The 21,040-nt window shown below is 54.4% G+C and overlaps 5 protein-coding genes across 5 annotated transcripts; 4 read left to right on the forward strand and 1 right to left on the reverse strand.

Moving 5' to 3' along the window:
* Positions 1 to 13: 13 nt before the first annotated feature.
* On the forward strand, positions 14 to 1,873 carry KVR01_012740 (uncharacterized protein). Its single transcript, XM_044787964.1, has 2 exons — positions 14 to 185; positions 289 to 1,873. Exons 1-2 carry the CDS (start codon positions 77 to 79, stop codon positions 1,755 to 1,757), a joined length of 1,578 nt encoding a protein of 525 aa, XP_044638211.1. The 5' UTR covers positions 14 to 76; the 3' UTR covers positions 1,758 to 1,873.
* Positions 1,874 to 2,098: 225 nt separating this feature from the next.
* Positions 2,099 to 3,595, reverse strand: KVR01_012855 (uncharacterized protein). Its single transcript, XM_044783503.1, has 2 exons — positions 2,848 to 3,595; positions 2,099 to 2,773 (listed from the first exon to the last, which is right to left on the reverse strand). The coding sequence occupies exons 1-2, from the start codon at positions 3,415 to 3,417 to the stop codon at positions 2,114 to 2,116; spliced, it is 1,230 nt and encodes a 409-aa protein (XP_044638326.1). The 5' UTR covers positions 3,418 to 3,595; the 3' UTR covers positions 2,099 to 2,113.
* Positions 3,596 to 3,841: 246 nt separating this feature from the next.
* KVR01_012802 (uncharacterized protein) lies at positions 3,842 to 6,535 on the forward strand. Its single transcript, XM_044788751.1, has 3 exons — positions 3,842 to 4,319; positions 4,392 to 4,793; positions 4,869 to 6,535. The coding sequence occupies exons 1-3, from the start codon at positions 4,192 to 4,194 to the stop codon at positions 5,578 to 5,580; spliced, it is 1,242 nt and encodes a 413-aa protein (XP_044638273.1). The 5' UTR covers positions 3,842 to 4,191; the 3' UTR covers positions 5,581 to 6,535.
* A 6,102-nt stretch (positions 6,536 to 12,637) lies between these two features.
* Positions 12,638 to 14,212, forward strand: KVR01_012848 (uncharacterized protein; the record flags this gene model as incomplete). Its single annotated transcript, XM_044790028.1, has 1 exon — positions 12,638 to 14,212. One exon carries the CDS (start codon positions 12,638 to 12,640, stop codon positions 14,210 to 14,212), a length of 1,575 nt encoding a protein of 524 aa, XP_044638319.1.
* Positions 14,213 to 18,613: 4,401 nt separating this feature from the next.
* On the forward strand, positions 18,614 to 20,567 carry KVR01_012794 (uncharacterized protein; the record flags this gene model as incomplete). The annotated part of the gene is made up of 5 exons (XM_044787164.1): positions 18,614 to 18,697; positions 18,779 to 19,088; positions 19,192 to 20,003; positions 20,132 to 20,276; positions 20,356 to 20,567. 5 exons carry the CDS (start codon positions 18,614 to 18,616, stop codon positions 20,565 to 20,567), a joined length of 1,563 nt encoding a protein of 520 aa, XP_044638265.1.
* Positions 20,568 to 21,040: the final 473 nt, after the last annotated feature.

A 21,040-nucleotide genomic window follows, 5' to 3' on the forward strand; every position in this document is an offset into this window, starting at 1 on the left:
AAGACCAAGAGTCTTTCTTTCCAACACCACCAACCCCAATTCGTTTGGAGTGTCGCATTCCAATCACCCACTCACAATGTTCGGCGCAAAGAGGAAAGCGCGCAAGATCAGGGTGTCAGAGGGCAACGAGGACCACGACGAGCCCGTCACCTCTGGCACCACCACCGAGGAGCCCATGAACGATGGTAAGTCACACACCCCAGAAAGAAACGTCATCGTCAAGCCCGTCTTTTTTGCTGATGGCCGAGAACAAAGACAACAACAGCTGATGCGCGATCTCTCTCACAGCAGCTGCTCCCGACCCGAGCCCGTCCTCCGTCAAGTTCACCAGGAAACCCTTCAAGGGCTCGTCGCTCCGGAAGAGCATCAACATCAACGATGACAGCGACTCGACCGGGCTCGCGACCTCGGCCGCCGCAGAGGACGACGACGACCACGACGACGGGCCAGCAGTGGTGCGGCCAGCGGTCAGCCGGTCGGGATCCACAAGGGTGAAGAAGAAGGCCTCGTCGTCGCGGCTGTCGTTCGGCGTGGCGGATCCCGCGGGCGGCGACGACGGCCGACAGCAGCCCATCACGCCCAAGAAGACGAGCACGCTCTCGCAGCGGGCCACCGAGAACAGCGCGCTGCGGTCCTCGCTGTCGAGCCGCAAGCTGCCCACGCGCTCCTTCGGGCCCGAGGTTGAGGAGACGTCCTACAGCAAGGAATACCTGCAGGAACTCCAGTCGTCGACGCCAAACACGCCACAAAACATCGCCTCGCTGCGCATACACGATGATGAAGAAGCAGACGCCAGCACAGGCTCAGGCCCGGGCGCAGCAGGCAGCGGCGACGCGATGGACCTCGACCCCTCCGAGCTCGAAGGCGCCGTGGTCGTCCCGCAGGCCGACCTCCCCGTGTCGGCATTCAGCACGACAGGAACAGGGGGCCACATCCCCTCGGCAGTCGAGATCCGCGAGAAGAAGGAACGACGGGCCCGGCTCGCCGCAGAAGGGGGCGCGTACCACTCAGACGAGGACGACGAGGACTACATATCCCTCGCCCCGAGGAAGAAAAAGGACGACACGCGGCTGATCGCCGAGGACGAGGACCTGGGCGAGGGCTACGACGAGTTCGTCGAGGACGCGCGGCTGGAGCTGGGGAAAAAGGGCGAGAAGGAGGCGGCGCGGCGGCACCGGCGCGAGATGGCGGAGCTGATCGACGCGGCCGAGGGGGGCGCGGACGACGGGGACGAGGACGCGGACTCGGACGCCGAGCGCACGGCGGCGTACGAGGCCGCGCAGACGAGGGCCGCCATGGGCGGCCACCACCTCGCCGCCGACGAGAAGGGGGCGGCCGGCGGGGCCGGCACCGGGGTGGCGGGGCTGGTCATCCCGCGGATGAGGGCGCTCCCCGAGCTGGGCGAGTCGCTGGCGCGGATGCGGGAGCTGGTGCGCGGGGTGGAGGAGCAGGCGGCGGCGCGGCGGGCGCGCATCGCGGCGCTGGAGAAGGAGCGGGGTGAGATCGTCGCGCGGGAGGCCGAGGTGCAGGAGGTGCTCAACCAGGCCGGGGTCAGGTACCAGTCGGCCATGGGGGTCAAGCACGAGGGCGGCGGTGGTGGTGGTGGTGTGATGGACCCGCTGAGGCTGGCCGCTGAGTCGCCCCTGCGTGCTGGCTCCGCGATCCCGCCGGCGCAGAGGGGCCTGGAGAGCTTCGGGACGCCCTCGCGGCGGCAGGAGTACGACGACGACGACGGTGATGATGCGATGGCTGGTTGATGTGGTAGATACCCGGGGCTCGAGGCACATGTAAGACAGCAGTGTAGTAGTAATATCAACCGGAACATAAGCCTCGTGCAGTCAGTCAGTCAGTCAGTCAGTCAGTCAGTCAGTCACTTCAAATCGTAGCGTTTTCTTCCTCTAACAGTGGAATGTAGATGACAAATGCCTTTCCCGTTGAACGCCGGAACATCAAATACACAAAATATGCTACACCCCTTCCTTTCCCACCTCTGTCTGTTTCTTCCCCAGCCTGACACCCCTCTCCCCCCATCAATCCTACCCCATGGCACGCTGTCAACCGACCGCCACGCTCACCGCTCTGACGATTCACTAACGAGCCCCCCGTCACCACCTCACTTGGACCTCGAGACACCGGCACCAATGACACCGGGCAGCTTCTCCTCGCCGATGCTGAACAACATGGCGATGCACCCGCCCACGAGGCCGATGAGGACGACCGTGGTGGTGGCGATGAGCCAGAACGGCGAGCTGACGTCGATCTTCTGGCAGTAGGCGCCGCCCCAGTGGACGTGCTTGCTGTCCTCCCGGTCGGGGAACTTCTTGGTGCTGAGGCAGCTGCAGACGAAGCACACCTTCTCGCCGGACCCCTGGCCGGGCACGGCGTACTTGTCGACGCAGGCGCCGTGGCCGGTGCAGTTGCCCGTCGCGGCCGCGCACGAGTTGAGGCTGCTGAAGCAGCCCAGGTTCATCTTGTCGCCCTTCTTGTTGTTGCTGTTGGCGAACGCCCCCAGGTCCACGGCGGCGGCGGCGCCGCTGCCGGGGGACACGCTGACCTTGTCGACCGTCTCGACGGCCTTGGGGCTGTCGCTCATCGGGGCCTCGTCTGAGAAGCGGCGGCGGAGGTCGGTCGGGGCGCCGGTGGTCCAGTAGGAGTGCTTGGAGCCGCGGGAGGATTCGGGGAGGAGCACCAGGGTTGCTTCGATGTTGTTGGAGGCGACGGACTTGGACAGGGCGGGGAGGTTGTCGACGAGGGCCTGGAGGGCCTCGGGGTCCTGGTTGGAAGTTAGTATTTCATGTTCGAGGTGGCTGCTCAGCCCAGTGAGGGCCGGGTTCAGACGGTCCGTACCTTCGCGGCGTCGTACTTGACCACCAGCGACATGCCCTTCCAGCAGCTGTCGTACGGGTTGATGGCAGCTGAAACATCGCACGATCCAGACACGCCGCCGTGGGCAAACTCAACATCGACGAGGTGCTTGTTGGCCTTGGCGGAGGGCGCGTCCTCGATGTTAAAAGCGGGCGAGAAGTCCTCCTTGCGCAGCCCTTCCCTCAGCGGCCTCGCGTTGTCGTCTGTGACACCCTCGAGCAGCACAACCAGCTGCGACGGGGAGATGTCCTCGGTGGATTCCCCGAACAGAGGCCGTGGGCTCCTGCCGTACTGGTCGAAATATGAGAGGACCCTGTCGCCGACGATGGTGCTGGACAGGTCCTTGAGCTGCAGGTCCCCGGCGACACGCTGGAAGAGGATGTCGCGGGCCAGCTGGCGGGGCAGGCTGGGTGTTACTGGTGTGGAGGACGAAGACGATGGCGGGGCTGCGGGCTTGGAGTTGAGGATGTAGACTTCGGCCTGCTCGTGGGTTGCTGCGCTCGAGGCCAGGCCAGCGAGGCCGGCGAGAGCTAGCCCATTGAGTAGCATCATCTCGACGGACGGGGGAGACGAGGCTAGGCTGATCCTGACGATATGTGTTGTTATGCCGCGTGGTAAGGAGGATGCTGTCGACGGCGAGGCAGCTGGCGGCGAGGCGGGTGGTTGATGATGAAGATTGCGGCGTTGGACCGATTAGACTGGAGCTCCATCCAAGCTGCCGCTGATGGCTTTTGGGAGGATGCGTATGACGGCCTTGAATGTGAACGGTAAGAGTAACGGAGCATGTATCCCTGTTTGGCAAGACGGTGGGGAAACGGACATCGATAATCCTTCTCCGTCTCGGTTCCCGTTTCACCTTCCACTTGGCCTTGGCGAGCAGCTGATAGCCGCTTATCGCCGATAAGATCGATCTGGCGGTTGGCGGGCAAGGCAAGGGTCCATCCAGCCTTCCCCCCAAATGTTGCCGCATCCATCGGGCGGGACTCTGACAGCATCTCGAAATCTCCACCCGGGCGTCGCAGTGCCACTCTCTCTCCATCCGTTTCTTTTCATCCATAAAACCCACGGTGCACCTTTACGTCATTGTTTGGTGTCGCTGGGCAAACTATATCAGCACGGACACAGTTCATAACTCCCTCTCTCTGCATCTTGGTCGACTCGCCTGCAACTCTTGGGAACCGTAGCAGCCTGAATCGAGTCGACGAGGGGCGATCCGTCTCCAGCCTCGAGGCTCGGTCTTCCCCCTGCGCGGCCGCCCTCCCTGGCGCGCCATTTCGTTAGCCCACCACCCAGCACAACCTCAGATACCCCGACGACAAGTTCAAGATGTTGCGCCAAGTAGCAGGACGGCGTGCGCTGTCCATGTGGCCACGCAAGACAGCGGCTGCCATCTCCTCCGGGGAACAAGTCGGTATTCACAAGGTCAAGTTTGTACCACGGCGCGATCACTTGAGGTATGTGCTGTGCCTTTGTTTCTATATGATCCTTGCCCAGCCCTTACTGACCACATCACCTCCTCCCACCAGAAAGTTCTTCATATACACGACCACCGGCATCGTCTGCTGGTACACCTGGACAACGATAGCCACCCTGCCGCTGAGGCACCTGGACATGAAAGACCTACCTGACATCGAAGACGACGAGGAAGAAGACCCCTTCTTCATACCATTCCCTTTCACCGACAAGCGGGTCCAACCACCACCATACGCCGGGAAAGAGGAGGAATGGCAGAGCTTTGTCGCCTTCAACAACGACCGTGAGCACAGAGACCGGGCAAAACATGACCTCTCTATGCTGGTGAAGAGGACTGCTGAGAACAACTCCCAGATCAAGAGGTGGGCCAAGCAGGATTTGAAGCTCGAGCTGGGGCCGAATTGGTTGATCGTCACCTACCCGGACAGGCCACCGCCCGAGTTTGTACGGACTGGGTAAGTTTTCTCGCCGCCGTAGTGGCCCTTGATCCCCCGTCTGCGCCAGCCTGTGTTAACCTCGCTTCGATTTAGTATCGAGATCAGCGACGAGGCGATATCGATCAAGACTCAGAAGGTTGACACGAGGACCAAGACTCTGGTCGACCGCGTACTGAAGCCATATCCCTTGGCAACCTCTTCCTACGCATTTATCAAGGCATTCTTCAAACAAAGCACATCCGACGTTGTCAGGCTCTTCGGCTACTCCGAGAACAACGACATCTCGACATCAAATCCCGACCCGGACATCGCAAAAACCCTCAAGCAACTGGAGGCCAGGCAAATCACCGACGGCGGCGCCGCAACAAACTCCCCTTCTTCCGCATCGTCACCTGCATCCAAGACCTCCCCCGAGGCATCAACCTCACAAAAGCCAGCCCTGCCAGGCTCCATGTCCGGCCAGCACCCCGCCACCGCCAAGGACCCCAACCAGCCAGCCCAGGAGCAAGGCAAGACGCCGGTCCTCAAGGCCTCCATCCCGGGCTACGAGGGGCTCTACAACAAGACCCAGGGCCCCTGGACTGCCTTCTCCCAGCAATGGAGGCGATCCTGGCGGCCGCTGAGATATTATCCCCCCCGGGGATGTGTCGCCATTCATGGGATGGTGTCACTTGAATCACCCAAGGGGCGGATATACATCGACGTGTCCGCGTGGTACAACCCCATCAAGAAGGAGTTCCACCAGGAGTCCATGCAGCTGGGCCTCAAGGCCATCAGCCCCACGCATCAGAGCCCAAGGCGGTGAATGAACGTTGAAGAAGTGATAGCGGAAAGGGGGAGCGGGGGCGCATTAAGAGACCGAGCCTCGGGGCTTCTGGGTAGTAGAGCAGACGGAGATCATCAGGCCTGAGTGATTTGATTGCCTGGAATCATTGTTTCGGCGTTTGGGGCGCGCGGGGGGGCAAAGACATGATCCCCACGGGTATCAGGTATCATTATACCTACATGGCCATTAGACACCAGCGACATTTCCTCGTTTTTTTCGTGCTGTTTCTTTCTTTGACCTGGGGTCTCTTGATGAGTGTATTTTTGGATACCAGTGAGCGATTGATGCGACACGGTGCGGTTGACGGGGTGTTGGGGGGATAGCAGGGCGGCATGAGTTTTCCCCAGGAGAATATACGCAGGGCCATGCGCCACCCGCCCGCTAGCGGGCGCAGCTCACATGTTTGGACCCCTCCGAGTCCCATACCGTTAGGGTGATAGAACGTTGGGTTGGGGGGGTTGAAGGACGGCCATGGGATACCCATTGTTCCGATACTTGCCCCTGTCGACCGTACTTGAGCAGTTGGTTCGCATGGAGAGGTCTCGTGGGAGACAGACTCTCTCCAACCCACGAGGCCTCGTCACAGCACGGGATGACGCATGTTCGCACAGGGGCTCGTGTAGCCCCGGCCACCCTGGAGACGAAGTCTCATCTTGGATACTAGGTACTGAAGGAATCGTACGACAGAAGTTTTCTCCTTCGTTCGGTGACACGATAACTTGATATGCACCAGAATACGGTGTCATTCTCAACCTGATCAGGGTGCAAGGATCGTGTAACCAGGAAGAACTCTATGCTGCCCTAAGCCGACGCCTAAACAGCTTTTTCGCACCGGATCAAATACGTAAGAACTCGGGTGGATTTTCCTGAGGATTTGATATGGCAGGCAGAGCACAGTCCCGAAAGATTTGGTACCGTTGCATGGCAACAGGACGATGGAACTCCTCAAGACCAGCTTGACCTTGTCCGTTTCAAATCGTCGGTGGATCAAATATGTCCACCCATCGAACAAGAGTAAATCTAGACAAATTTCTAAAAGAATTACCATGAACTTCATCTCCGCACTAGTTATAAGGTACATACTAGTTACTGGCCGGGAGGACGGTCTACAATATAGGTATATAACTACTATGATACAAGCGCTGGGTCTTGAGTGCTTACTACCGTATGAAGGCGCCATGTATGTCCTCGGACGTATACGGAATAGAAGCGAAACCACATTTAGACTCATATTGGTTGTTATAGGGGAGGTAAGCGACCGATCCGTATTTCTGTTCCTCTCCTAGAGTTCTTTGAAATATTTGTTTATATATATGATTGTATGTTGTAGTTAATTTCTCCGGCCCTGCTTGAGTGCAGGGTTTTACCCTGCTTACAATCGTGATATTGCAGATAAGAGCCCTGAGAACTTTGGAAGTTATCCTGAGGGTATATCCGGATGCACATTGTGCTTGGATTTATGAATGATTGTGATCACCTACGAGTCCTCCCTCGGGTGTTTGTGAATGCTGTCATGATTGTAGAAATGAGAACACTAGTCACTGTATGATGGTTGGCTCGATGGTCAACTGCCAGTGAGCGCAATTATTACTAGTCGCTGAACATAAACGTCTACATTCATTGAATGGGCGGGTTTTTCTCTTTTCAATAGTGTCTGTCGGACCCGCGTCGTCACCTTCAACCCAATTCGGCTCTGCTCTGTTCAGGTAACTCAGCAGGCATATTTGTTGACGGTTTTGCAGGCCACTTCGCCTCCATCGGACGCCAGGCCAGACCCTGCGCTGCCTCCGACTGGGGATTTTGATCAAGCTCGTAGACGAAACCACGTGATCTGGATGAGGTCCTCCTCAGGTGCCACACCAGGGCAGCACATCCAATTATAGCGGCAAGACCAACAAGTGAGACGCCAACACCAATCCCGGCTTCGGCCCCCGCAGATAAACCACCCGCTGACGTGGATCCCGGAATTGCTGATGAAGTAGCCGTCTGTGCCACGCTGACACTGCTTGTGACAGAATTCGTTGTAGGTGTATGAGTAGTTATGGACGTTGTCGGAGATGATGTTGTCTTCTCGCTCGAAGTGGGCATTGAAATCGTGGATGAAATCGTGGACGAGGTCGTGTCACTGCTCGTAAAATTGATGTAATGCGATGTGACTGACAGCTCCTCGCCAGAGCCTTGATCTGAGGCATCTCCTGGGTGAAGCCAGAGGAAGAATACGTTGGATATTTTCAAGTCGAATTCAAATAGCTGGACAGACCAGTCGAATTGCGTCACAGCGCCGGTGCTTGTTTCTGTGGGGCGGGAAGTTTAAGGTCAACAGTCATCCAAGGTTGGGCGCGTGTCTGTTTGACGCACGAAAGATGATAGGCCCTAAAGTAGCAGAGCCTCCTGCCAGTGTCTGTTGCCATAAAGCAATCGTATAATTGCTGTAGGTCGTCGTGAATTGTATGGTTTTCGTTTCGCCAATCGTCCAGACAGGGTCACTCGCATATCCGGGATCAACAGGGTCTGCGTTCGGGGGGTTGAAGAATCGGCCAACCTTGAGAGAATCTTGGGCATTGATAAGTGTAAAAAGCAGAATGAATATGGGTATAAAAAGAAACATTATCGCTTGTGTCGCGGACTGGTATTGCTACAACTTCATGTTCAAGAATGTCGAGACGATGGTCCGGCCTTCCTCCTGCTCCAAGCAAAATGATTCACACAGGGTGGATAACGTTCGACAGAAGATTTGTTGAAATGAGGCCGAGGACTCTCTGCGAGAAGGGCATCTGGGCATGGCGTGGATTTGAGCCGCGCCTGTGCCTCCAACGGTCCCACGCACAAGAGAAGAGCATGCATGTTGGTTCTAGGGAGTACCTAGGTAGCGCTGGGAGCCCCATGATATCAAGGCCTGGGTCTTTTTTCCATCACCTGAGTGCTTATTTCCGTTCGGTTTATTCTGCCCGTGCTACACCTCCCAGGGGCTTCCATATCTGTGGTATGCATTCTACTGCTTGTTCGGACTCGCCACTCGCTGACCTTCGATGATGTGATGCATATACAGATTGAGGATGCTTATGGCCATTAGAAGTCTCGCTCTACTACACAGGACAGCGTTGAGAAATTGACTCGTTGGAGAGGGTCCCAAAGGCAGAGTCCCTCGCACGGCACTGTGGCTGAATCCTGCGGAGCGCTGGGCTTCCAGGGCCTGCCAAAATACGCGCCGAGTCGCCGAGTTCATTGGCTCCACGTTACATCCAGACGCTGCCGTTGGTGATACCGAGAGATTGGTAGTGGGCAAGCTGAGTGCGCTCATTGGGTACCACATGGGGAACAACCAACACAGTATCCACCGGCGCGCCCAGCGACGAAAGATAGGCGCCACCAAAAAGCCAAGGGGGGGGGGGGGGGGGAGAAGCGGCTGGAATCATTTGTTCGCATCTGAAATCCCACCTGAGCGTTCGTTCGCGGCGGGAAAAGATTACCCGAAACATCGCAAAATGCTGCTTCAACAGAATCATCTTCCTCCACTGGCCAGCCACAGCAAGATGGCAGCTAACCTATTGGCTAGGCGGCCGATAATTATCATCATAAGCGCATGTCTTGTCATTACGTTTTTCGTTCTTCAGTCGAGTTTTCGCCTCACTCCTTTGCCCAGTCCGTCTACATATTTTGCTGAAACGTCAGAGCCCTGCTCGATTGACGACACCAAGAACCACACCTTGGGTGTAAGTCCATTCAATGTTGTCACAAAACATCAGATGCTCTGATTCATCACTCACACTCGCACGATGACAGTTCGAGAAGATTTTTGTTGTGGGCTTGCCGTCGCGCACCGATCGTAGAGATGGGATGGTTCTTGGAGCAGCGCTCAGTAACATCGACATCGAATTCATCGATGGTGTTCTTGGCAAAGATGTTATTGACAAGGCTGTTCCCTCCAGCCCAAGCCATGGCCGATTGGGAGACCCTTCGATCGGTAGCTGGCGCGCACACATCAACGCAATCCAAGAGTGAGCAATTTAGTCAATGCCCGTTGGAGCAATGCTGAAATAATTGGTTTAGGATCGTGAAACGGAATTTGTCATCTGCATTGATTCTGGAAGATGACGCAGACTGGGATGTGCGGATCAGAGACCAGCTTAGGGACTTTGCATCTGCAGCTCAAGCTCTCACTCAGCCACTGGAGGGATCCACGGATATCTACGCTGATCCAACCTATCCGGCCCCAAAAGGACAGGCCGCGGTCCGGGAGTTCCAGTTCCATAACCTTCCCAAGACTGTCCCTCCACGGCATTCACCATACGGTGATAACTGGGATCTTCTATGGGTAGGTCACTGCGGAATGCATTTCCCATTCGCAGATGACAAGAATCTGCCCAAGGGCCGAGTCGTCTGGACAGACCATACCGTACCACAGAAACTATACCTCTCGAATATTGACCAGCCTGATGACATCAAAGAGCAATATCCCGACCACATTCGTGTTGTCCACCATGCCCAAGAGGCAGTGTGCAGTCTTGGATATGCTGTTACACAAAAAGCGGCCCGTCAAATACTTTTTGAAATTGGCTTGAAAGATATGGATGCTCCATACGATTTGAACCTCCAAAAGTTCTGTGATGGAGCCAAGGGCCGTGGCAATCATCGATGCCTGACCATGCAGGTACGTGGTATCGGCGGCGTTGTTTCTATGCTCCCTGCTTTACTGAAATGTTCACAGCCAGCTCTTTTTCAACATCACAGGCCGGTGGGGCCCAAGAGCGCCTTGAGTGACATCTCAGATCACGGGGCGGGGTTCCAAACAGCCCCTTTGACCGACATGGTAAGGTGGAGTGTTCGATTGAATGCCGAGGAGATGATGAATGGCGGCCAAAATTTCGTCGACCAATGGCCTGATACATAGCTGTATTCTCTCTAGCTGCGAGTTGGCGGAGGTGGCAAGGCAGGCAAACGTGTCTGATGCGTGAATACAATAGAATTAATCGATATCACAGACCTGCAAGACTAAAGCGCGAATAGAAAAAATCAGAGTGTTGTAGGCCGATTAATTACACTAAGGAATGCGCGACTATAGGTTGATGTCAACTTGTACCAAGGGGCACTGAAATTGGGACCCGAGTTGCCGCTCACTATACTACACGCACTGAGCTCACGAGTGGAATGTAAATGTAATGTAGTGTAAAGACTTTAGTGTAAGTATGTATAATGTAGTAGGATTTAAATGCACCTAGGTAGGTGTGTTTTGGTACACACGAGTCTAGACCCACCAGTTTCTGGTTACGTTGTTGTGGTCCTGAGCACATGCTAACGACGATGGGCACAAAATAGCCACATCTGCGGTGCAGACTGCTTAGTAGACGATGCATCACGCCACCGATTTCACACTCAACAGGCTGTACAAGTAGCTTCGTTTCGAACCATTTGAACGTTTGTGGCGCCTTCATAGTAACAAACGCTCAAGACCTAGTGTTGTTTTTCTTCTTTTTTTTTAAAAAAAAACAAAACAAAAAGAAACACACCATTCTAATAATAGCACGGACAGAATATAATTCGTCTGTGTGCACATGGCCTCAGCCTCCCGCCGCACAGACGAGGCTAAGAGACATCGCCCTCGACGGCGCCACTGCCTAAGATCGTCGACACAAGTAGCCCAAGGGGTAGCATGCGGCGAAGCAGGTACTACTTTATATGGCGAGACTACAATAGTTTCTCAAGATGGCCACCCAGCCAGGCTGTAGTACAAGCTAGCCAAGAATCTCATAATAATCATCCGACGGAAGGACTAGTCATGTAGGGGTATGTGATCAACTCCCGAAAGGGAACCATGATGCGGACATAAACAGACGTCCGGACCATGCCCAGGTGCCCGTATTGCGATCATCAAGAATTGGTACGTGCGAGATGTTCTCGGACGGAATTCACACAACATTCGGTGTCTTCGGGCTGAGTCGAAGTGCGGTAAGCGACATGGCGAATAGGATTGCCACTCGTCACTCTCAAGAAAGACCGCCTGCATTTGCATCTGTGATGCTCATCAGTAGTTGTAGTACATGCAAGCAGTCTTCCAATCATCATCCAGCAAGGATGAACAAGAGCGGCCCGAAGTCCATGTCAATAGGGTAGCGGTCTTGCACGTTCCGAAACTATCGCCTTCAAAGTGATTCAAAACTATGTCCACTTTTCACGTCAGAGGATCAGGTCCATGACCGTGAGATGGCAGGATAAACTCTTTCATCAAGGTTCGTCTCATTTTGAGCAGTTCGCCAAGCGGAAAGGAGGCCCCACATCCCGCAGCTCATGATTCGGAAAGCGGAATCCAAAGTGTCTCCGATGCGATTGCTCGCTTGGGTTGTAGCTCCCGTCGGCCCCAGGAAACTGGTAGCGTGTAATCCGTTCGATGTGTTGCAACTCAAGATACCCAGGGTGCTACGACACATCTGAGTTGGATACTACGTTCTAACGATCCCGAGCAAGCACCTGTGGAAAGGGGTTTGGGATACATTACCCTGGATATTTTGGTCTGGATGGCTCTAAGCGATGGTCTTGGCGACGAGTAAGTTTCCGTCCCTTCTCCTACATAGGTGTCGTAGAAGGTATAGCCCGAGCAACAAAGCGGCCGGGATCATGCGGGTTGCTAAGTTGAACCTTCAATGCGGCTCCAAGACTTGGCCCCACCCAAGGGGTCGGATAGGCCGGGTGGCTTGCTCCTTCTACACGTGTAGCCATGGGCGCATAGCCTCAACCTGCTTGGGATCACTTGAAGATGAGAATAGAGTTCGAAGACTATATTAGAAGATTCGGGAACAGTGGGGCTTTTCATCCCGTTTGTTGTTTCGCCATTTATCCCAGGGAGGAGGGCGCTTGGCGTGAACTGTAACTCAACACGATCTGCGCCAGAGGACGGGGAGAGCTACGGGGAATAGACACGATGAGGCCTGATACAAAAGGTTGCAGTGTCCTCTCGCAGAGTGTGAAGAGATGATGTGGTGAAGTCCATCCGGATTCCCCTCACTGTCATTCATTTTTGTACCAGTGCTTGTAAATCACAATGGTCGACACTCGTTTCCTGGCCGGCGGTAGCCGTGCTTCTATTTTTGCATCTATCCTCGCATTTACCACTTCACTTACCGCTGCCTTCCCTGCGCAGCACGACTACAACAGCGTCGATCTGTTGAGGAGACAGGACGCCTCTGCTGCTCTAGGCGACTGCCTTTCCACCGCCGGCGTCGAGACCTCCCTCCCTTCCGGCGCAAACTGGGCCAACGACACTCAACCATGGAACTCCCGTCTGTCCCCTGTCCCCTCGGCGGTGGTCTTCCCCAAAACCGAGGAGGAAGTCTCGGCTGTGCTGAAGTGTGCCTCGAGCACAGGCACCAAGGTCACCACCCTTGGTGGTAACCGCTCTTTCTCCAGCATGGGCTTCGGACGCAACGATGGTGCCCTCGTCGTCAACCTGAAGAACATGAAGGTGCTCGAATACGATGACAAGACCCAGCTCTTCACTTACGGTGGACCCGTCATGATTTCGGAGGCGGCCGGCTTCATGTGGGAGAATCACAAGCGTGCTCTGCCTCACGGCCGATGCCCTGACGTCGGCATGGCTGGTGTTGCAGCCTCTGGCTTCGGTACACTTTCTCGCGCCTCTGGAACAGTGTTGGACAATGTCGTCGGCGTGCGTGTCGCCCTCGCCAACGGAACCATCGTCGATGCCGACGCCAACGAGAACTCGGACATTTACTGGGCTGTCCGTGGAGCTGCGAGCTCCATCGGAGTCGTGCTGCGTTTCAAGCTGCAGACTCTCGAGCCCCCGTCCCAGACCGTCTTTAACTACACCATCTCCTTCAACAAGAACTACACCGCCACGCAGCAGGATAACGTCGACGCCCTGATCGGCGCCCAGACCTGGGCCCAAAGCGCCGACAACAACGACCTGCTCTCCGTCCGCTTCGGCATCAAGACCAGCTCCCAGCTCCAGGGCTTCTTCTACGGCTCACAGGAGGAGTACGACAAGGTGACCGCGTCGCTGCTGAGCCACCTCCCCTCCACCATGTCCCTCAAGACCACCCAGTCCGAGTTCTGGGACTCGGAGGACTTCTCCACTCCCGGCATAAAAAAGCAGTCCATCACCGGCCGCCGCTACTTCTACATCACCTCCGTGACCATCCCGGGCTCCGCGCCGCTCGACAACTCCACGGCATGGGCGCTCTTCTCCGCCACCGCGTACGAGGAGAAGCTCCCCGACGCGTCGGCCTCGGGCCTCGTCGACATCTGGGGTGGCGCCTACACCAAGGGCGTCAAGGCGGACACCTCGGCGTGGAAGCACGACGACAACCTGCTGCTGGTCCGCTGGGACATCCGCACCTCGGCCCCCGACGTGCCCTTTGCGCAGTCCACCCTTGACACCGTGCACGACCGCTTCTACAAGTTTGTCGACGCCTACAAGGCCGCCGGTGGCTCCCCCGGCGGGTTCACCACGTACCGTGATGAGAAGTGGGACATCAAGGAGACCGCCGAGTACCTGTACGGCGACAACTGGGCCCGCCTGCAGAAGATCAAGACTGCAGTCGACCCTGGCGAGATGTTTAACACTGATCCTCAGGCTGTCCCTGCTTTGAGTGCTTAAGCACTGGGTCTGACTTTCTATGGATATATTTGCCGACGGGTTGTTTGTATATAGTTTGATCAAGGTCATTTAAAACTCTGTCTGGTAACTAGCGAATGCATACTTGAAGAACAATCGTTGCATATGACAGCCTTTCTGTGAATGGGATCAATACGGGTCCACGTCTTTTCTCATGCACAGTGAATCGGCCCCCGTAACATTACTCCGGTGAAGTCTTTCTAAACCGTATCTCCTCATCGTGAACGCTTTCAATTTTAAGGCCTTTTGAAATGGGGTTCAGTGCTCCTTAAATTTCACCTAAGTGAACAATATAATTTCTTTTTTCCATAAGACCAATAGTACAGTCTATAATACTCCTGCTATACTGCCCACGCTATTCAAAATAATCATTATTATTATTCTGGTTTGAATAAATAATAAATGCTTGAAACCCGGCGTTTCCACTTTTCTTGTTGGGCTTTTTCCTTTCTAAAGAAAAGAACATAATGGTAATAAGAAGACTGGGCCCGTGGCCTTAGCCTCGCGACGCCTAAAGAAGCCTAGGAACTATTAAGAAGCATCCAGGGTATCATTGATGCCTACATAAGTAATAAGACTTCCCATCTTTAGAGACCATCACTCTAGATAGTAATCCAGCCGACATGCTACGGAGTTCTATTCGGTTGATTTCCTGCCAGTTTGGTTGACCCTATGGTTGAGGCCGAAAGCTATTCGCAAGTATTGCCTATAGAAGAAGCAGTCAAGCAAAAGCCCACATCTGTCCTCCTTGTACAATATGTCCAAACTAGTAGCGCAATCCCTTCCAATATCCTATTATCATGCAACAAAGTCTGATCAGAGCAGAGCTATACTGTATGAGCACTTGTCATTACAGTAGTTCGGAGTTTACTTTCATCTACTTAGGGTAGTCTACTTGTTGGATTATATACCGGGTCTTGAGGGTTTACCACCGTGTGAAGGCGCCATGTATGTCCTCGGACGTATACGGAATAGGAGCAAACTAGGTACTAGGGCGACAACCTCGTCTGAAGGTTGATCAGAGGTCTTATTGGTTGATCCATACATTCAATGAAGGAAAGCGAGCCTCCTTGAGCCCTGACCAAATACACCACCATATACACCCACGGGCAGCGGAGTCATGGCCGTGAGACCGGGACACGTTTGGCACGGGTGCGGAAATGGATCGGGAATGGAGTCGTGCCACTACCATGAGAGGGAGGATCGGGAGAAACGTGAAAGGCGTCAGTCAGTATTGGATTGATTTACTTGCTGATACCTTGCCTCGAATCTCGAAGCTCCCAATAGTTCACATACCGCCCGGGCGGCCGCTTGCGATGACGCTGTTGCAAATTCATGAGTGTAATAACAGTGTACCATGTGCGACCACAAGATGATGCTTTGGTGTGCTTCGGGTACCTAGGTATTCATGGCTCACCATCCTGGAATCAGATGGACGCGCGGTGCCAACCAAGGTGCATTCCAAAGCTACGAGCACAATTCGGATTCCATCATCCGGTGTTTGTCTGTACCCTGATTCGGAAGCATCGTCGCCGTGGCATATTCCATACCAATAGAAACCTTTCGAATCTTCTTTGGCGCCCACGGAATATCAGCAATACCTAGGTACACGTGTAGTATTTGGAATCATCATCTTGTAAAGCCGACGTTGCCGACCGTTATCACTTGAGATAAAGTACATGGTCCCCTACCAGCCGGAAAAGTTTGACTGGCAGATACGAAATCGGTGTTTCTTTCTGGAAACAATGTCTGGGCGAGCGGGGCCTGCAGGCTGCAGCACAGCATGATGCACCTTTCCCGCGACACTGCTGCCCATGCCAGACTTGCCGAGACGCAGCTTGAGACGAAGAACGGGCTAGCGGCATAAAACAGCGGCGATGGGAGGCAAGTCGAGTCAGGTGCTGGTGACACTGCATGTTCCGCTTCTTCCACCAATGTAACAACTTGGGAAGCCGGGCAACCGCGCTTCTTCTGCGAGAGCATCCGTCGCTTGACGGAAACGAGTGAATTTGGATCCTGTCCGCCACCGGAATATCCGAATGGTGACGATCAAAGCAATCGAGTGTGATTAGAAGTAGGTCTATTCCCATTTTCAACTGGGCAACAATCTTATGAAACTTGAGATCAGAATGATGAAATCGGCTAAATCAGAAAGGCGCGCAGGGGGCGAAGCGTTCGCCACGACACCGTAGATATCTTGACCTGGCGATGCGTCCTCGTGGGCGCAAAGCAGGCTGCATAAAGCAAGGTTCTGTTCTAACAGTAAACTGCGAAGGATCGAAAAGCGTTGGACCTGGTAGACATGTATTACGGAATACGGGCATCCTCTGTGACTCCTCACTCAGGGGAGAGGATAGTTAGCCTATCCCTATCTGTGGAAGCACTTTACGGAATTTTAGGTACGATTTTGATGAAGAAGACACTCGTTTGAAATTCTTTTGATGGCTAACGCTAATATGAATATCCTGAAGGATATGCTCTGTCGGCTCATTTACCGGAGCTCGACAGACCCTCAGGTCCTGAGCAAAGCTCTCTGCTACGGAAATGTGGAGAAAGACCGGCATCTTTTAGAAGTGATTCGTCAGATAAGCAGAAGCATAATCCGTGAAATTGAGTGTACGTGTTATTCATAAGAGACAATGGCCTCCAAAAAGGACAATATTGGCTCATCAACGCCCTCAGCAATGCAAAAACGAGTGCGGGCTGCGAAAGTTCGGCATTTTTCTGCGGGGGTCTGGCGTTTCCAAAGGTTCCGAGCCGGCTGTTCTAGGTCATGATGAATCATTCTTGTGCTCCGCCCGTGTGGATCTCGACACTTCAAGCTGGCCGGGCCAATATTGTCTCTACCCCGGGGACATGACCGGGCCGGGGGAGCTACGAGAGATGGCAAGGATGATACTGCCCAACGAGATGGTTTTAGTTTGCCAAGGATTGGCAGACAACAATTCTGGATCTGGGGAAGGCTCACGGGTATCAAGACATCAGTGGAGAATTTGCAACTCGTTTAGCCATCTCATCTCACATCAGGTGACATCACGATAACATGCCGTCAAACCATTCTGAAGAGCTGTCACATTCGGCCAGTCTTTGTGAGCCCAATTATGCAAGCTAGCATTTTGCCTTTCCATGCACGGCTGTGTCTTTGCATCAAACCCATGCTGGAGTTGGTGGCGGAGTTTGTGGTGGGATTAAAGTGATGACGAACGCACAAGCCCTGCATGTCATCCCCTACGTAGTGTGTGTGGCAAAGGGGTTCCGGCACCGTTGAATTCATTACGGAGGCAAAAACAAGCGCTGGTGGAGCGGGTGGTGGGTCCCTGGTCCCAAATGCCGACACTGTCGGCGATTCACCAGCCCTACTCAAAACAGCCCGGCTCCGAGTCGGTGCCGTGCGGGCCGTTCCACGCAATTGCAAGCCTTTCTTGAACCACCACGATCGATTGGACTCCTATGCAGTACATGACCTGATCATTGCCCCCGCTTTCTGTTTGAGATTGTATTGTTCCATCCTGGATAGGGATGCATGGTCTAGATCTGGCACATATCTCGGGTAGTCGGGTGGCTTTCTTGCGCCGGCACTCGCCACACAATCGGCGCAGGCAGATCCAGTGTTCTGCCAGGAGAGGAGGAAAGAATATGCGAGCATGTTTTGCTTGTGAATTTGGTGCTGTGGACCTGTAGGGGTCTCCAGCCGACTGAAGCTAGTAACCGGGCTGACCAGGATGTGATTCGTCACGAGCACCTACATTCTCTGGCTTTTCACCATCATATTCACATGCAGTGTAGAGGCAGTGTGCTCTGTCAAGAGAGGGGAGAGTCGTATTCATCGTCCAAAACAAAGAACATCGTCAGTGCAGGTATGTACTCCAGCGTGCTGCTTGTCAGCGCAACCCTGCACATGTGAGCCGCCGTCACAACGGCCCCCGGGGGGTATGCACGTCCAGCCTCGTGTCGGCGCCCATCTCAAAGGCCGAATCGAAATTTTGATCCGAACGATAGCGGTTACTTGCACCGCACGGTCATGACGTGCAGGCATGGCGTTCAGAGGTGGGGTGGCTGTGAGTGGCATTGGCATTAGCATTGGCATTCGAACCACAGCAGAAAGGGAGACAAAATCGAAGGACCCGCCTGCTTCCCGGCTCGGGGCCGATGAAGACACCGCTGAACTGTGTTGACATGCACATGTTTCTAGGAGCAAATACGTCAATATGCTATGAAGTCTTTGGACTTGAAATAATATATGGCAGTTCTGCTTCCCACACCTTTGCCATTCATCCATTATCCTACATTCTCATCCGTTATCCTACATCCTCATCTTTCTTTTCCGCACACAGCAAATCGTGAAGTTCTGCAGCACCGTGCGCATACACAACCTCAGACATCATGCCGCCTTCACTACAAATCGATCTGCCTGGCGATGGCAGCACATCAATCGGGGCTTATGAGTTGGGCGTCGCGGCAGGCATAGTGAGTCAACTGAACCTCGCACAAAAAACCCGCGAAAATACCACATCTGCATAGTGGCTTACCAGAAGCTCGACTCTATAGGTCTTCATCCTTTGGCGTGTTGGCACTGTCATCTACCGCCTATACTTTCACCCCTTGGCCAAATACCCAGGCCCGAAGATCTACGCAGCATCCAACATACCTTTCCAATGGGGGACCAACATAGGCGGCAAATTGACGGTCGAATCAAGACACCTGCATGAAAAATACGGCCCAATTGTTCGCGTAGGACCAAACCATCTGTCAGCGGACGGCTCTATTGCCTGGCCACAAATATTCCAACACCGACCTGGCAAGACCGAATGGCCCAAACAAGTAGGGTTCTACCACCCAGGCGACGAGAAGAGCCTAAGTAAGCACGGGCCTTATCCTTTTTGCATCTTCTCCACCTCTGGGGCTTGAAATTCTCCCGATGTCAATCCAGGGCCTGTAAAAAGTCACTAACACGTACGTAGTCGGTGGGACCCATGAGCACCACAAGCGATTGCGGCGCCAGCTCAACCACGCTTTCAGCACTGAGAGCATGTACGAGCAAGAGCCTATCGTAATGAAGTACCTTGATCTATGGACCTCCAAGCTGAGCCAGAAAGCCCAGTCCGGCGAGATCTTCAACATAATCCCATGGTTCAACTTTCTGTCCTTCGACATCATCGGCGATCTCGTGTTCGCGGAGAGTTTTGGATGTATCGAAAAGGGTGATTACCACCCCTGGGTTGCCAACGTCTTCGAGAGTGTCCCGGCCGGAGGCTTCTACCGTGTCACCAAGCAGTTTCCCTGGCTCGGCCCGATCTTGAGGAACCTTGGCAGCTCAGCAGAGTCCTTGAAGAGGGACGCAGAGGGGAGGCAGTTCGCGAGCGAGAAGGCCCTGGCGAGAAAGGCTCAGGGTGAGAGCCCCGGCGGCCGTAGGGACTTTATGACCTACATGCTCCGAAAGAACCGCGACGGGCAGCCGGGTTTCGCGGACCAAGACCTGGCCCTCAACATGCCCACGATTATCACGGCAGGAAGCGAGACCACGGCAACCGCCATGTCAGGACTGACGTGGCACCTTTCACAGCCTCAGTTCCGCCACCACTATGACAGACTGGTTGCCGAGATTCGGGGTGCATTCGCCAGCGAAAGCGAGATCGATATGAAGACCACAGCCCGCCTGCCATACCTGATGGCCACGATTGACGAGATCCTCAGGATGTACCCACCTGCGGCGCAGGTCCCTCCGAGAATCAGCCCTGGCGCGGAGCTCGAGGGCGAGCATATTCCCAAGGGGGTGAGTAGCCACGCAAGCTTCTAGTCCCGAGTCTTGATGCCCTGTCGTTGCATTCACACACTTGGTTCCTTCACCCCTGGGCAACACAGCTCCACGCAGCTTTACTGACAGTACCGTGTGATGTGCAGACTGCTGTCACTGTCTTCCAGTGGGCGACATATCACAACCCGGACAACTTCCACGACCCAGACAACTTCCGCCCTGAGAGATGGTTGCCTGAAAGCCATGAGCTTTACGAATCCGTCTTTGCCAACGACAACAAGAAAGTCTTGCGTAAGTGCTAACCGTCCTTCTCCAAATCCACCCCCACAGCCTGTCCAAACATTCGCTGACCGGGATAACGCGTATAAAGACCCTTTCAGCTTCGGCACCCGAGACTGCGTGGGCAAGAACCTAGCTCTATCTGAGCTCAGGGTCATCATCTCACGACTGCTATACCGCTTTGACGTTGAGCTTCAGCCTGGGCACGAGGACTGGATGAAAAACGCTCGCACCTGCGTCGTCTGGATCAAAGACCCGCTGAATGTCAAACTCACCGAGAGGAAGCTTATCCCGAGCGTTTAGGGGACTGACTGGTGGAAGGGCAACGGGTGGGTGGTAGCTCTGCGATGCCGCTCTCCGCTGCTCTGGGCGCGAGTGTATGAAGGGCAACGATACAGTCCTGTCGGAGATGCACAGAATGGCATTGATTTTTATTCTATACATAGCGATCACACATTTCATAGACTACTAGTAGTACGAGGCTAGTGTAAAGCCTGATTGGATAGATTGGCAATGATAATTCGGTTCCCATGGCACTACTCCATCAAACGTACCAATTACCACCGACACACGCCATTTTCCCCGATCTCACAAAATCCTTCGGATCTCCTCTTCTGGTGGTCAGTCTTCCAATGACGTTGGGAGATTTCAAAGACCAACATACCATCAATATACCATGTGTTCCCGAAGAGTTCACTGACAGAAGCATATCCACCAGTTCCTTTTTTGCCTGTTGCACATCGCGGACATAGTACTGGGATAAAGTTTTGAAGAAC

The sequence above is a fragment of the Diaporthe batatas genome (assembly GCF_019321695.1).
Source record: "Diaporthe batatas strain CRI 302-4 chromosome Unknown Contig00021, whole genome shotgun sequence".
NCBI classification, from domain to species: domain Eukaryota; kingdom Fungi; phylum Ascomycota; class Sordariomycetes; order Diaporthales; family Diaporthaceae; genus Diaporthe; species Diaporthe batatas.

Excerpts from the sequence above, each read along its gene's own strand:
- KVR01_012802 (XM_044788751.1), top strand. The coding sequence starts at position 4,192 with ATGTTGCGCCAAGTAGCAGGACGGCGTGCGCTGTCCATGTGGCCACGC. Across the intron at positions 4,320-4,391 it reads CCACGGCGCGATCACTTGAG|AAAGTTCTTCATATACACGA; the intron begins GTATGTGCTGTG and ends TCCTCCCACCAG. Across the intron at positions 4,794-4,868 it reads CCCGAGTTTGTACGGACTGG|TATCGAGATCAGCGACGAGG; the intron begins GTAAGTTTTCTC and ends GCTTCGATTTAG.
- KVR01_012855 (XM_044783503.1), bottom strand. The coding sequence starts at position 3,417 with ATGATGCTACTCAATGGGCTAGCTCTCGCCGGCCTCGCTGGCCTGGCC. Across the intron at positions 2,774-2,847 it reads TCAAGTACGACGCCGCGAAG|GACCCCGAGGCCCTCCAGGC; the intron begins GTACGGACCGTC and ends ACTTCCAACCAG.
- KVR01_012740 (XM_044787964.1), top strand. The coding sequence starts at position 77 with ATGTTCGGCGCAAAGAGGAAAGCGCGCAAGATCAGGGTGTCAGAGGGC. Across the intron at positions 186-288 it reads CGAGGAGCCCATGAACGATG|CAGCTGCTCCCGACCCGAGC; the intron begins GTAAGTCACACA and ends TCTCTCTCACAG.